We start from the raw sequence: 12,966 nt of genomic DNA, 5'->3' as shown, positions 1-12,966 counted from the left end.
CAAATGTGGCCAGACTGCAAAATGTCACCAGGGGGAGGTTTATGGGTGGTTGAATATCTCCCGATTGGCTAAGTCCTGAGCATGTGACCCCCCCTCCCACTGGGTTCTACTGGTTGGGAGTAAAAAATGAATGTGGACTGAATTTGCCTTTTAATATAATGAAGACTATATGTAACAGAGACATTCATGTCCACCGTATGTATCTCTGATACCCTTGTCCAGCATGACTAAACATAAATCAGTATTGGGCATGCTGTACGTGGTTTTGATGGTCTTCATGAAATGCTGGGACAGTTATCATGATGTAATTTCTCTGCTGCCCCCAGAACAGTGTTGCCCCAGTGTTATATGGGTAATGTGGAAGTGTTTCTGTGTAGAACACTTTAATTGACTGAACTCTTTTTATTTCAGCCTACAGCACTGGTGATCAAGGAATTCCTGACTTTACTTGCTGTGTGTCACACCGTGGTACCTGAGAAGGATGGCGATACAATAATCTATCAAGCCTCTTCCCCAGGTCATTCTTCACATCTATGATCTATAAGGCCAAGGTTGCACAGGCAAATCTGTGTTGTCTACATAGCTGATATAGCAGATATATGCGATCTATCCAAAGGCAACAGTGTTCCAAGTACTATATTTGATGAAACAAAGTTCCATTAACTGCAAAGAAAGTTGCATTTCATTGTTCATTCGCTCAACCAAGTGCTTGGAAATAGAGGAAAACACTAAATTGTGACAAGTTGTGTATTGTTGTAGGCATCTAAACACACTTGTAGTCTCCAAGACATCACAACCTTAGGTAGAAAGAGTGTGTTCCATTGCAGTAACACAAGAGATGTGAGAATCATGTGTCTTATGTATATTATATGCACTACACATTTTACATGTGCATATTTCTTAATGGAAATTATAACCTGCAGGGGCGGTCGTAGAATATTATATTGTGTGCAGGTCCGTTCGGCAGAGACAAGCAGGAGCAGTATGCTGCCCAGCCGCTTAGATTGTGTTTAAAACAAAATTAGAGCAGCCGGGCAGGACTCTGTCTTCCTTTCTGCCGAACGGACCTGCACACAGTGTGCATCGCAGTCAGCAAGTCCCTGCTAGAGGGGGGCGATTGCCCTGATGGCTTCCCCTAGATCCACCAGTGAGTTAGTGCTCCTTTTATGTGCTAGTTTAAATGGGGAATAACTAAGCTTTTGTGCAGGAGATGACTGGTGACTGGTACCATTTGGAAATGTTTTGCAACATAAATGCATTTTTGGATGATTGCTTGGCATCCATGCACAGTGTTTCTTTCTAAATGACATTAGATTTGCGACACGATGTTATTGTGTTGGAGAAATAAAATAGATACAATTGGACGCAGCCACACGCTTGTATGAACACCCTGAACACAGTCCACCTGCAGCCAGTGATATCACCCAATCACCTTGTACATATATATCTCTATATAAAGGGTGTGACTGTTGTATATATATTTTTGCAGATGAAGGAGCGCTAGTGAAAGGAGCAAGGAAGCTGGGCTACACGTTTACGGGCAGGACACCAGACTCAGTCATTATTGATGCAGTAAGTACAGTTCTGCAAAATCTTTTTTGTATTATTAATATGGAACTACAACTGAAGCTGACAGCTTATGTTGTAGTGGAGGGAGAACTACATTGTCACACATGTCCTTGTTGTCCTGTTGTCACAACAGCTCTGTAGAGCCAGATATTTCTCAGTCATTATAGTTTTGACATCACTGACTGGAATCAATAAATAGACTGTCTGGTTAGCAGCAATGTATAGTACAGTCCTTTTTTTAACTTTCTGAAAGGGGCTGAAGCCCAGCACTGCCACCTTTTGTTTACTAGGTGGTATTGCAGCTTTAAGGCATGATTGCCTACTCTACCGGAATGTCCGTAAGACATCTGAATTTCTGGGAGTCCAGGAGAGTCCGCCCCGCTGTAATAGGGTAGAATAGGTCTGGCAGTTTAGGGGGCGTGGTCATGTGACGCGTCCAGCTTGACCACGCCCCCAAAAATCTCCAGCGACATCTCCCCTGCAAAAAAAAGGCAGTTTTCTCTTGGACAAAACCATGTTACAATGCAAGGGGTGCAAATTTGTTTTTTTATTTTGCACCTAAGTTAAATACCGGCTGTTTTTTCATGTAGCACACAAATACTTGATAGATCAACTGTAAATTTCAGTGTGAAAATAAAGCTATGACATTAAATTTGCCTCCCCCTCCAATGCAACATTGGTTTTGCCAAGGTGAAAAGTTACTCATTTTTTGCTTTACTTTCCTTAATGAATCAGGCCCATTTACTCTTTATCTTCAATGGTTAAACTACATATACCACCTGTTTCTTTTCTTCCTGTAATATCCGATAATCAAAGGAATTTATTTGTGTTCTTACACAGAATTCAGCTGGACTGTTCCTATAGTATTAGTGAGCACATAACAGCATTTATTCATATCGTTATAAACATGACAAGTTGATAGTACAAAACAAGCACTTATGGCTTGTCTCATTATTAGACTACATGCCCTCGTAAGCTGTTCTCACCTGTTTCAGTGCATGTTACTGTGTTGGTATTTATTGTATATTCAACATCTCCCTGATTGCGGAATATTTTTTCCCTTTAAATAAAGGGTGATATTAATATACGAACATTACTTCATCTTGTGCATAAGCGCTGAATCAATGTCCTATCCAGAAGGTGGCGCTGTTACCAAAGTTAACTGTGTTTTGGGGTTTTTTTGGTTGGATAAACAGATTTAATTTCTCTTTGCCTAGATGGGGACGGAACAGAGCTTTGAAATTCTCAATGTGCTGGAATTCTCAAGGTAACTTTACCCAACACTTATCAGTCATTTAATTGCAGATCTCCCTCATGCAGTGTATTTCCCTTTATGTCCATGCTATCTGTTAGTTCAATCCATACTCTGCGCCGTGATGTATATTATTAAATCATTATTTGATCATTGTGAAAGGAGCAGGGGTATTGGTTCACATTACCCATTTTACCACAAGGAAAATATTTCCAGCAAATGAAAGAGAGCGCAGAGTATCTTTTACACATCTAATGTTCAAGTATAACAAACTTAACGTAGGAAAATAATGAACTGATTATTATTAAGTCCTTATGTAAATCACTTTTTTTTTTCATATTTGGAAATTCTAGTATTTCCCAGTGACATTAAAAGTGGGAATTTATTCAGTTGCTGTTGTTCCCCCTTTTTCATGGATCAAATATTTGAGAGAGAATAAAAGTATGGGGAAATAAAACATAGCAGCTGCCTTAGAAAAATATCCTACAATAAGGTAAAATGTTTGTGAATGTAAAAAAAAAAAAGAGTAAGCCACCACAAGTTACTGAGATATAATGGGGAGTGCCAACCTTAGAGAGATTCTATCGTCCATGCAGAGTTGTTTATTTATGATGCTCTTGGATACAATAGATTTGCTCAAATTGTCAAACAATTGCAATGCAGTGACCTGAGCCATACCTGCCAACATTTGGGTAGGCAGTATCGGGACAGGGGCGTGACCATGACATGATGGGGCGTGGCCATACCATAGGGGCTGCCCTGTTCTTCCCTCCCCTCCCCTCAAAAACCCTTAATTAACAGATTATCTCCCAACTTTCCCACTGACCGGGATAAAGCTGGCAGATAGCAGGACTGAGCCCGCAAATCAGGACTGTCCCACCTAACTCGGTACTGTAGGGAGGTTTGCCTGTCGTATCCAAAGACATCAATAGTAAACAAATCTCTCTGCAGAATAATTTTGTAAAGGTGGAATTCCCCTTTAAATTTAGGTAACTTGTTCCCCTTTAATGGGATTTTATCTCCAGAGCAGTTAAAACAGTATAAAGTGCAAGTGAGTATAATGGTAGCTTTACAAAGTGACCAGTACCGTAACGCTGCATTGCCACCTAGTGGTGAACATTATTGGAAGTGGGGTGTGAGAGGACGGACCAATCAAAAGGCTCAGTGTCTATGATTACTGCTTCTCATTGGTCCTCCTGCTCACAACCCACTCGTATGTGTCACACAGAGACACTAACTGGCCATCTGGCTCTTCTGGCAAATACCAGAAGGACCGATGGCTTAATGGGCCTATCTGGCCGCCCTAGCAACTGCATCTCCGGGCACGCGTGGAACAGGGGCACGAGGGCGCAAACTTCTCTCAAGCGAAGACAGAGTAGTGGCTAAATCCCTTGCAGCTTCGTACCTTCAGACAAAATTATGACATCACCAAGTCATGTGACTGCAGTGGTCACATGATAGACAGTACTGGCGGGCTGCTGCAATTCTTCCTTTTTTTTACTGTCAGTCACTGGCGGAGTAACTAGTGGAGAAAAAGGTAATAAAAAGTACTGTGATGCCGGGGCATGTGGGCAGAGGGGGGCATGTGGACAGAGAGGAGCCTGTGTGCTTAAAGCTGCTGGGCAGAGGGGGGCATGTGCACTTAAAGCTGCTGGGCAGAGGGGGGCCATGTGTGATTAAAGCTGCTGAGCAGAGGGGGGGGGGCATGTGTGATTAAAGCTCTGTGGGGAAAGGGAGAGGAAAATGGAATGTAGGTGGGGCTAATTATTTTATGGGTGCTATTTTATTTCAGGGTTGATAGTAGGGCAATTTAATTTATTGGTGGGGCAACTTTATTTAAGAAGGAGTGATGGGACCTTTAAATTAAAGCTGGGTGGTTTGGGGCTATTGATTGAATGTGAGGCTGAGTTTGGGGAGGAGGGTTATTTATTAAATGTGAATGTGAATTATTTAATGCCAGGGATGGTTGTGGGAGATATTTATTAAACCTAAGTGCTATTAATTTTATACTGGGTTTGTTTGGAGGGAGGGCAATAGATTTATTTATTAAATGTCTATGCTATTAATTTAATGTCAGTGCTGATTGGAGGGAAATAGATATATTATATGTGAATACTATTATTTCAATGTTGAGGCCTAATTATTAAATGTGGGTTTTATTGATTTAACGCCATGGCTGGTTGGTGTTTTCTAAATTTCATGTAACCATTTTTTTCTCCAAATAGGGCCTCCAACATTCCAGAATCAGGACAAGCAGCAACTGATCTAAAGACACCAGCAGCCACAGGTGGTGATAGTGACGAGAACAGGTAGGAGAGTGCAGGTCAGTTTTTTACAGGCGTGCTGGACCGCATGCGGCCCGTGGGCCGCAGGTTGGACAACCCTGCTCTACAGAATGTTCCCATGCTGATGGATAGATAAGTTCAGTGGACTGGGGGTGTCATAATGTGCCTGGGGGGGGGGGGGTGGCGTGATGTGGGTGGGGAGGGCATGATCAATTTAATTTTTTATTATAATGTATGTGTCAACACCCCATGTTGACCATTCCCCCAACACAATGTGGACACGCCCTTGGCGGTTCCGCCGCTCCATGCTGGCACACAGTTTACTTCCTGCCCATCAGCAGAGGTGCGCCTGTGTGCTTTAAATGCCAGGGCCGATTTTTAGTCCCATTCCGGCCCTGCTCTCTGCTATAAGCAATCTCAGGGTGTGGTGTCCATTATTTCTTCACCTGCTCACTCCCATATTTTCCTTTCCGGTCCTGGCCACAGCCTGAGCGATATCACACATATCCCTCGCCACATCCTATCCATAAACTATTGTGTTGTGATAGACTTATCACACCTCAATAATACTGACAGGAGAGCTGTGGGAAGAGATAGAAGGATTATGGGGAAGAGGAGATAAACAATGGCACCTCTAGTGTATGGAGAGATGTGCAAGCAGACTAAATAACATCATCATAGTAACCATTCCTAAAAAAATTATATCTTTATAGATTCATCCCCAACTTTTTACATTGGACAATTACAAAGGGAACCTAAGAATATAGATTTAGGGTTAATGTATTCTACTCCATCCTTTCACCAAAATAATGGCTACAGTGTTGAGGTTATTTGAATACACCTACCCACAATTCCTAGGTATCTTTACCGTTATCTTCTTTCTGTTTTCTGTGGCAGTGGCTTGAATTTTATCTTCATCAGAAATGTAAATTTGTTTTTTAAAGGTAGTTTTGCTGTCACATTTATATTCTCTAACAAAATAAGTATTATTTAATTCCTCCCATAGTTAAAGAAAAACTGTCAAATGTTAATCCCTTCACCTAACTAGTAGAAATGGTCATATCTAGAACTCTCCCCTCCTCAGAAGGAGAACACTCTGTGCTCACACTTAGAAACAGGCACAAAGTGGGACAATAGGTGCGTGATTTTGCGGGTGGCATGTTGTAGGCTATCGTCTTTGCAGTTTTTTTTTTTTTTTTTTATTACCATTGTTATGTTGCATATGAAGAAATAGTGCAACTCTATAGTGGGTAGAATAGCGAGAGATGTCCTATATAACATAATGCACAACTGTCCCCATTAGCCCCATGGCAGGACTAGGCTTCCTGAACTGGAATTGACTATATCCCATCACCTCTAATGTCTTCTAGGAAAGTCCAACTAATGAGGAACCCACATCCAGGTTCTGCTGCCAAGCAAAAGTCATGAGCATGACTACTTCACTGACCAAAAATGTGTATTTGTTTAACATCGAGGGCTGTCTCGTTACTTGCACCACAGAAATATGTCATAGATTGTTCAGTTCTTCTCAGCCCCTATATAAACTGGAACTGTATTCTCACCTTAGCTTTTAGCTTAAAATATGAAATAAGTCAAACATTTTTTAACCAGTTCCCCACTTCCACATGACGTAAAACAACGACACTGTGTAACTCAATGCGAATATTACCATTCCACATTGGTGTTGCCACGGAATCTTCCTCCGAGCTTGGACAGCTATGTCAGAGCTGGGGAGAGTTGAACCAGACCCCCCGCTGTAGCTTTGTATTAATAGAGCACTGATAATAGTGATATCTTGCTAGCTGGCATATCAGTTAGCGCTAGATTACTATTACAAGTGATTTATTGCTGTGGAAATGCAGATGGAATTGGATCAGCCCCCCCACCGTGACATAACTCCCCAAGGTATGTTCAGATAATTAAATAAAAATAAGTTTAATAAATGGTCCACAGCTAGTTTCCTTCCCAGACTCCCAAAACGATAATACTCTTCTCCGCCATCACCCCAGTTTTTGTCTGCTTACTTCCATCCCAATCCCCACTTACTCTCACCCTAAAGATTTGGATGATATGCAGTTGCAAACAAGACTACAACTAAAATATATACTCGGTCTCTTAGCACTATAATTTCATCAGACCTTGTACAACGTTCACATATTTGGTATGAATATAGTCACGAGAACTAGATGTTAAATTTTGGGATACATTTTTGGGGTTGCTCTAATTACTTGAGTTTTGGGAAAAATCATGGAATCGTTATTTTGTTTTTCTTTCTGTGTATTCCCTTTAAAAAAATCCTTCAAAATAAAAAGCTGGTTATTCCAAAGTGCAACCAATTGAGATTCCTATCTGTCTTGAAAACAATATAATAATTGCTTGTATAGACTAGAAATAGAATATGTATTTCCAGGGAAATTGACACATCTTCAAAACATACAAAATTGGTAAATTGGAAAGTGATTATGTCCAATTACCCCCTGATGTGTTGCCATGTGGGGAAATAGTTTATTGACAGCAATACCAAGACTAAGGGTCTTGTAATAAGCTATGTAAAAGGCATTATTTAAATAGCTTGGAAACTTCGTGGCAATAGGGGCAGGGATCACCAGTTATGGGGAAGGTCTCTGTAAATGTGGACAGGTCTGGATTGGGGGAGTGATACATTTTTGCCTGTTCTGTGAAGAAGTGCATATAAAGTGATTTATGGTAGCAATTCCTATGTGTGGGATAATTTATGAGCTCTTTTCCAAAGTAAGTGTAGCAAAAACCTTAAATCTGTTAGGGAAGGGGGTTGTATTCTACGACATCATAGATTTTTTAAGTAGGAATTTTTATGACAGAACAACTGCATAAAAAAGACGTCACATGCAACTGTTGATGCAAATCATCATCATCATCTGCTATTGATATAGCACCACTACTTCTGCAGCGATGTACAGAGAACTCACATCAGTCCCTGCCCCATTGAGCTTACAGTCTAAATTCTCTAACATAAGCTTCTGAGTAAGCCTGGGTACACACTACAGAAAATTTCTCCTGATGAAACAGGAGCAAAAAAAAAGTCCTGATCAGCATGCCGATTCACCTGTATACACTAAACACGTTTTACACGATTTACCTTCAGATCTGTGCTCTTCATCTGTCATAACCATCGGCTATGCACACTGCACACTCCATAGAGGTCTATGGACACTGCACACTCCATAGAGATCAATGGACACTGCACACTCCATAGAGATCTATGCACACTGCACACTACATAGAGATCTATGGACACTGATGATGAGCACATACACACTGCAGAATCGTTCCATCATTGAACAACATTTTCGTCCAGTTTAAAAATCTGTTATATAACAAAGTGCTAATCTGCTGTCTGTTGTATAACAGGGTGCTAATCTGGTGTCTGTTGTATAACAGAGTGCTAATCTGGTGTCTGTTGTATAACAGGGTGCTAATCTGGTAGCTAATGAATATCTGACCTATGATCTGGTGACTAGTACATAAAATATACCTCCAATCTGCTGCCTAGTGTAATAGCAAATCTCCAGTTTTATGACTAACATATTAGTATACCTCCAATCTGGTAGCTGGTGTAGAGAACACTTTTAATCTGTGATTAGTATATTAGTAGACCTCAGATCTGATGGCAAGTGGGTAAATCTAAGTCCACCCGCCACCACCCATAATGTATTCCAGGGCCGTCGGAACACGGTAAGCGGGGTAAGCAAGGCAGGGGCCACCAAGACTGAGGGGCGCTCCACCCGCCTGCCATCCCCGCTTGGCCTCCAGCACATTAAAAAAAAAAATCGGAAAAAAAACCCTGGTGGCGCTGTCGCCCTCCTCCCCCTCCCCTCTGCTCCCTTCTCACTGACAGTGTCGAGCGTAACGTCATCACGCCCGACACTGGCAGTGAGGAGCGGCGCAGAGAGCAGCAGCACATCGAACCAGCGGGAAAAGAAGAAGTGAAGGAAAGAAGCTCATAGCAGGGTAAGTAAAAAACGGAGGGGGACAGTAATGTGGGAAAAAAAGGAGGGGGGACAGTAATGTGGAAAAAGGAGGGGGGACAGTAATGTTCAAGAAGGAGGGGGCAGTAATGTGGAACAAGGAGGGGGGCAGTAATGTGGAACAAGGAGGGGGGCAGTAATATGGAACAAGGAGGGGGACAGTAATATGGAAAAAGGAGGGGGACAGTAATATGGAAAAAGGTGGGGGGCAGTAATATGGAACAAGGAGGGGGACAGTAATGTTCAAGAAGGAGGGGGCAGTAATGTGGAACAGGGAGGGGGACAGTAATATGGAAAAAGGTGGGGGACAGTATGTGGGGAAAAAGGAACGGGACACTATTGTGGAAAAAGGAGGTGGACAGATTTGTGGAAAAAGGAAGAGGACAGTAATGTGGAAAAAGGATTTGCCAAAAATGTAAAATCTTATTACAAAGAATACATATTTTATATTTATATTATTCATATATATATATATATATATATATATATATATATATATATATATATATATATGTTTAATGTATTTATTTGTATTACTCTCTTTAGTAAAGTTATTATATGATTTGTATTAAAAAAAAAAGCATTATTGAATGAACAAATAATTTATAATAGAGGAGGGCGGCAAAAATAGTTTTTTGCAGTGGGGCGCCGGACATGCTAGCAGCGGCCCTGAGTATTCTTCCATCGCGACAGCCTCTACCACTCGCTACTGATCTAACTGGCAGCTCCCGGCAGCTCTGATCTATTTAAATAGTGCCAGGAGGTGGAAGCCATTCATACAGTGGCCTCCAACAGCCAATACGGACCACTGTTCAAAGCTTCCTGCATATTGTTACGAGCCGCGGCAGTGTCCATAGCTGCCGCAGCGCCCTCTACTCTGGTCCCGGCGTCCTGGCCGTTTCCTTGGCGACCGAGACGTCACTTCCGGTTTCTGGCCGGATGCTGCACTGTCAAATGCCGCGTCCTGGCGGGGAGATTAGCTGGGCACGTGCATGTTAGTGAATAATTTATTATCAGCCTCCTGTGGCTGATTAAGTTAGGCTGGACTGCTTGGTTCCCATTGGCTGCTCTAGGTATTTAAGGCAGGGAGGACTGGACCTCCCTTTCGGTTATAGTGTTTCCAGTCTTGTGCTGTGGCTGACCTGCTATTGGATTCCTGTCTGCCTGATCTTTCGTTGTTTCCTCTGCTTGTACCCTGGACTTTGCCTGTTTGCCTGTGACTCTGACCTTTTGGCCTGTATTCTGGACTTCGCTGTTTGGCTACGAACCTCTGACCTCGGCTTTCTACTATTACCCGCACCAGTCTGAGCTAGCGCCTCCGGATCCATTTGCGCCACTGCCACCATTGATGAGCTTTTACTACTTTGAGCTTAAGACCTGGGGGCATCTCAGTACCTGTGAGCATATAAAGCTCTATGGGAAAGGAGGCTGCTAAAGGTGATGATCTCAACCCTAATCTGTTATAAAAGTTCATCTTGGTGGTTGTGAGCCCTAACATTATAACTTTCCGTTGAAATTACTGGAGAGGATTATTCATGGATGAAAATGTGATGAATCCCTCTCCAGCCCAAGTCTTAACATGACAGATAAAAAACCCTGTCCCAGATGGTGCAAGGACTATCGCATCGTTTATCTGCACAAGAGGAAGACTCTAGGACTTCGTAAGCCCAGCAAGTTCCCCTGGCACTTGCTTTAGAACCTAAGTTAAATCTGCCAGACCGTTTCTCTGGAGAAAGAGCTTTATTCTGCAATTTTAAAGAAAGTTATAAGCTCTATTTCCGGCTAAAACTCTGTTCTTCAGGTTCAGAGCAGCACAGGGTCGGAATTATAATATCCTGTCTCCAAGGCGACCTTCAGTCCTGGGCGTTCAGTCTTGCTCCTGCAAGTCCTTCATTACAGTGGATGCATTCTTTAATGCTTTAGGCCTGCTTTATGATGATCAAGATCGGGTGGCCTTTTCCGAGGCTCACCTTAGGGCCTTGATGCAAGGTCGCACGCTGCTGAGGAATATTGTGCTGAATTTAGGCGATGGTCTACTGACAGCGAATGGAATGATCCCGCATTGCGCAGTCAATTTCGTTTAGGTTTGTCGGAGCAGATCAAAGACTCTTTGGTACAGTATCCTTTTTCAACATCTTTGAAAGATCTCATGCAGCTCGCCATCAAGATTGACAGACGGATCAAGGAGAGGAGGGCGGAAAAGGAATTACCTTCGTGTTCATCAGCCTTTGTTCCTGCATCAGTGGACATTGAGGAGCCTATGCAACTAGGAGCCTACCGTCTTTCTGCAGAAGAAAAAAAAAACAGAAGACGAACCCAAGGTCTGTGTCTCTACTCTGGCATCAAAGGTCATTTTTCCTGTACCTGCCCTAATAAGTCTGGAAAAGACTTGGCCTAGGAGTTAAGGAGCATGTTCACCTAGGTCTGCAGATCATCTCCTCCAAAAATGCAGTTTTGGTTCCCACACATATCATTTATAGTGCTCATTCCGTTGATACCTCGGCCTTTATAGATAGTGGTGCTGTGGGTAACTTTCTGGACGTTGGATTTGCCAAATCTTCTGGGATTCCTTTCAAAGGTATCAGTACTGCTATTACTGTATTACTTGGATGAGATATTAATATACTCCCACTCCTTGTCTCAGCACCAGCTCCATGTTCTGCAGGTTCTCTATAAATTACAGGACCATCATCTTTTTGCCAAGCTTGAAAAATGCGAGTTTGGAGTGTATCATTCTTAGGATATATAATATCCTCTACCGAATTCGCTATGGACCCAAGTAAAGTTCAGGCTATTTTGGATTGGGTGCGGCCCACTAATCTGAAAGCTGTACAAAGGTTCCTGGGTTTCGCCAATTACTACAGAAGATTTAGCCAAGGCTTTTCTGATTTGATGGCTCCCATTGTTGCCTTTACCCGGAAGGGGGCAGATCCTGGTAATTGGTCCTCAGAAGCTATCAATTCCCTTGAAGCTTTAAAAAAAAAAAAGCACTTATCTACGCTCCTGTCTTGAAGCATCCTAACCCTGAGTTGCCCTTCGTTCTGGAGGTTGATTCCTCCTACATTGGTGCTGGCGTGGTTCTTTCTCCCGAAGGATCCTAGTAGTCACCGGCTGCTTCCTTGCGCCTTTATCTCCCGCAAGTTCACTGCTTCAGAGGCCAACTATGATGTTGGTAATTGAGAGCTCTTAGCCATCAAATAGGCTGTTGAAGAATGGCGTCACTGGCTGTAAGGAGCCATCCATGTCCTCTCTGACCGTAAGAACCTACAGTACATTGAATCTGCAAAACTGCTGAATCCTAGGCAAGTCCGCTGGTCATTGTTCTTTACCCGCTTCCGTTTTATTATCAGTTATCAGTTATAGACCTAGATCCAAGAACACCATGGCGGATGCTTTATCCAGAAGCTTTATCTCTCATCATGCCCCAGTTCCGAAACCGCTGCCTATAATGCCATATTCAGTTATTCACGCAGGTTTAGCCCAGGACTTGGGTATAAACCTTTGCTGATTTCAAAAGTTGTCTCTCTCCGAGACACCCAGAAACCGCTTATTTGTGCCAGTTCACCTTCGAAAGACTGTCCTCATTGAAGCCCACGGAAATTAGACTGCCGGACATCCCAGTATCTTTAAAACCACGGAAAATCTCTCACGTTCTGTTTGGTGGCTCGCCATGTCTTCCAGACTTTGTTATCTCCTGTGAAATTTGTGCTGAAACATAACCTCTAGGAACCGCCCTTCAGGTCTGATTTTGACATTATCTGTTCCTACAAGACCTTGGACACACTTGTCTATAGATTTTAATGTGGATCACCCATCCTCAGCAGGCCACAATACTATTTGGGTAGGGGTTGAC

General features: G+C 42.6%; 1 protein-coding gene across 2 annotated transcripts in view; it reads left to right on the top strand.

Moving 5' to 3' along the window:
• Window positions 1-12,966, top strand: part of ATP8A2 (ATPase phospholipid transporting 8A2) — a 612,290-nt gene that overhangs the window by 140,447 nt on the left and 458,877 nt on the right. For both annotated transcript variants that reach the window (XM_075198918.1, XM_075198920.1), the window contains 3 exons: window positions 412-517; window positions 1,490-1,572; window positions 2,787-2,836. In XM_075198918.1, coding sequence (XP_075055019.1) covers window positions 412-517; window positions 1,490-1,572; window positions 2,787-2,836 — 239 coding nt within the window. The remainder of the gene's footprint in view (window positions 1-411; window positions 518-1,489; window positions 1,573-2,786; window positions 2,837-12,966) is intronic.

Source organism: Mixophyes fleayi, chromosome 2 (genome assembly GCF_038048845.1).
Source record: "Mixophyes fleayi isolate aMixFle1 chromosome 2, aMixFle1.hap1, whole genome shotgun sequence".
In the NCBI taxonomy this organism is placed as follows: domain Eukaryota; kingdom Metazoa; phylum Chordata; class Amphibia; order Anura; family Limnodynastidae; genus Mixophyes; species Mixophyes fleayi.
This window is presented reverse-complemented; position numbering and strand designations above follow the sequence as displayed.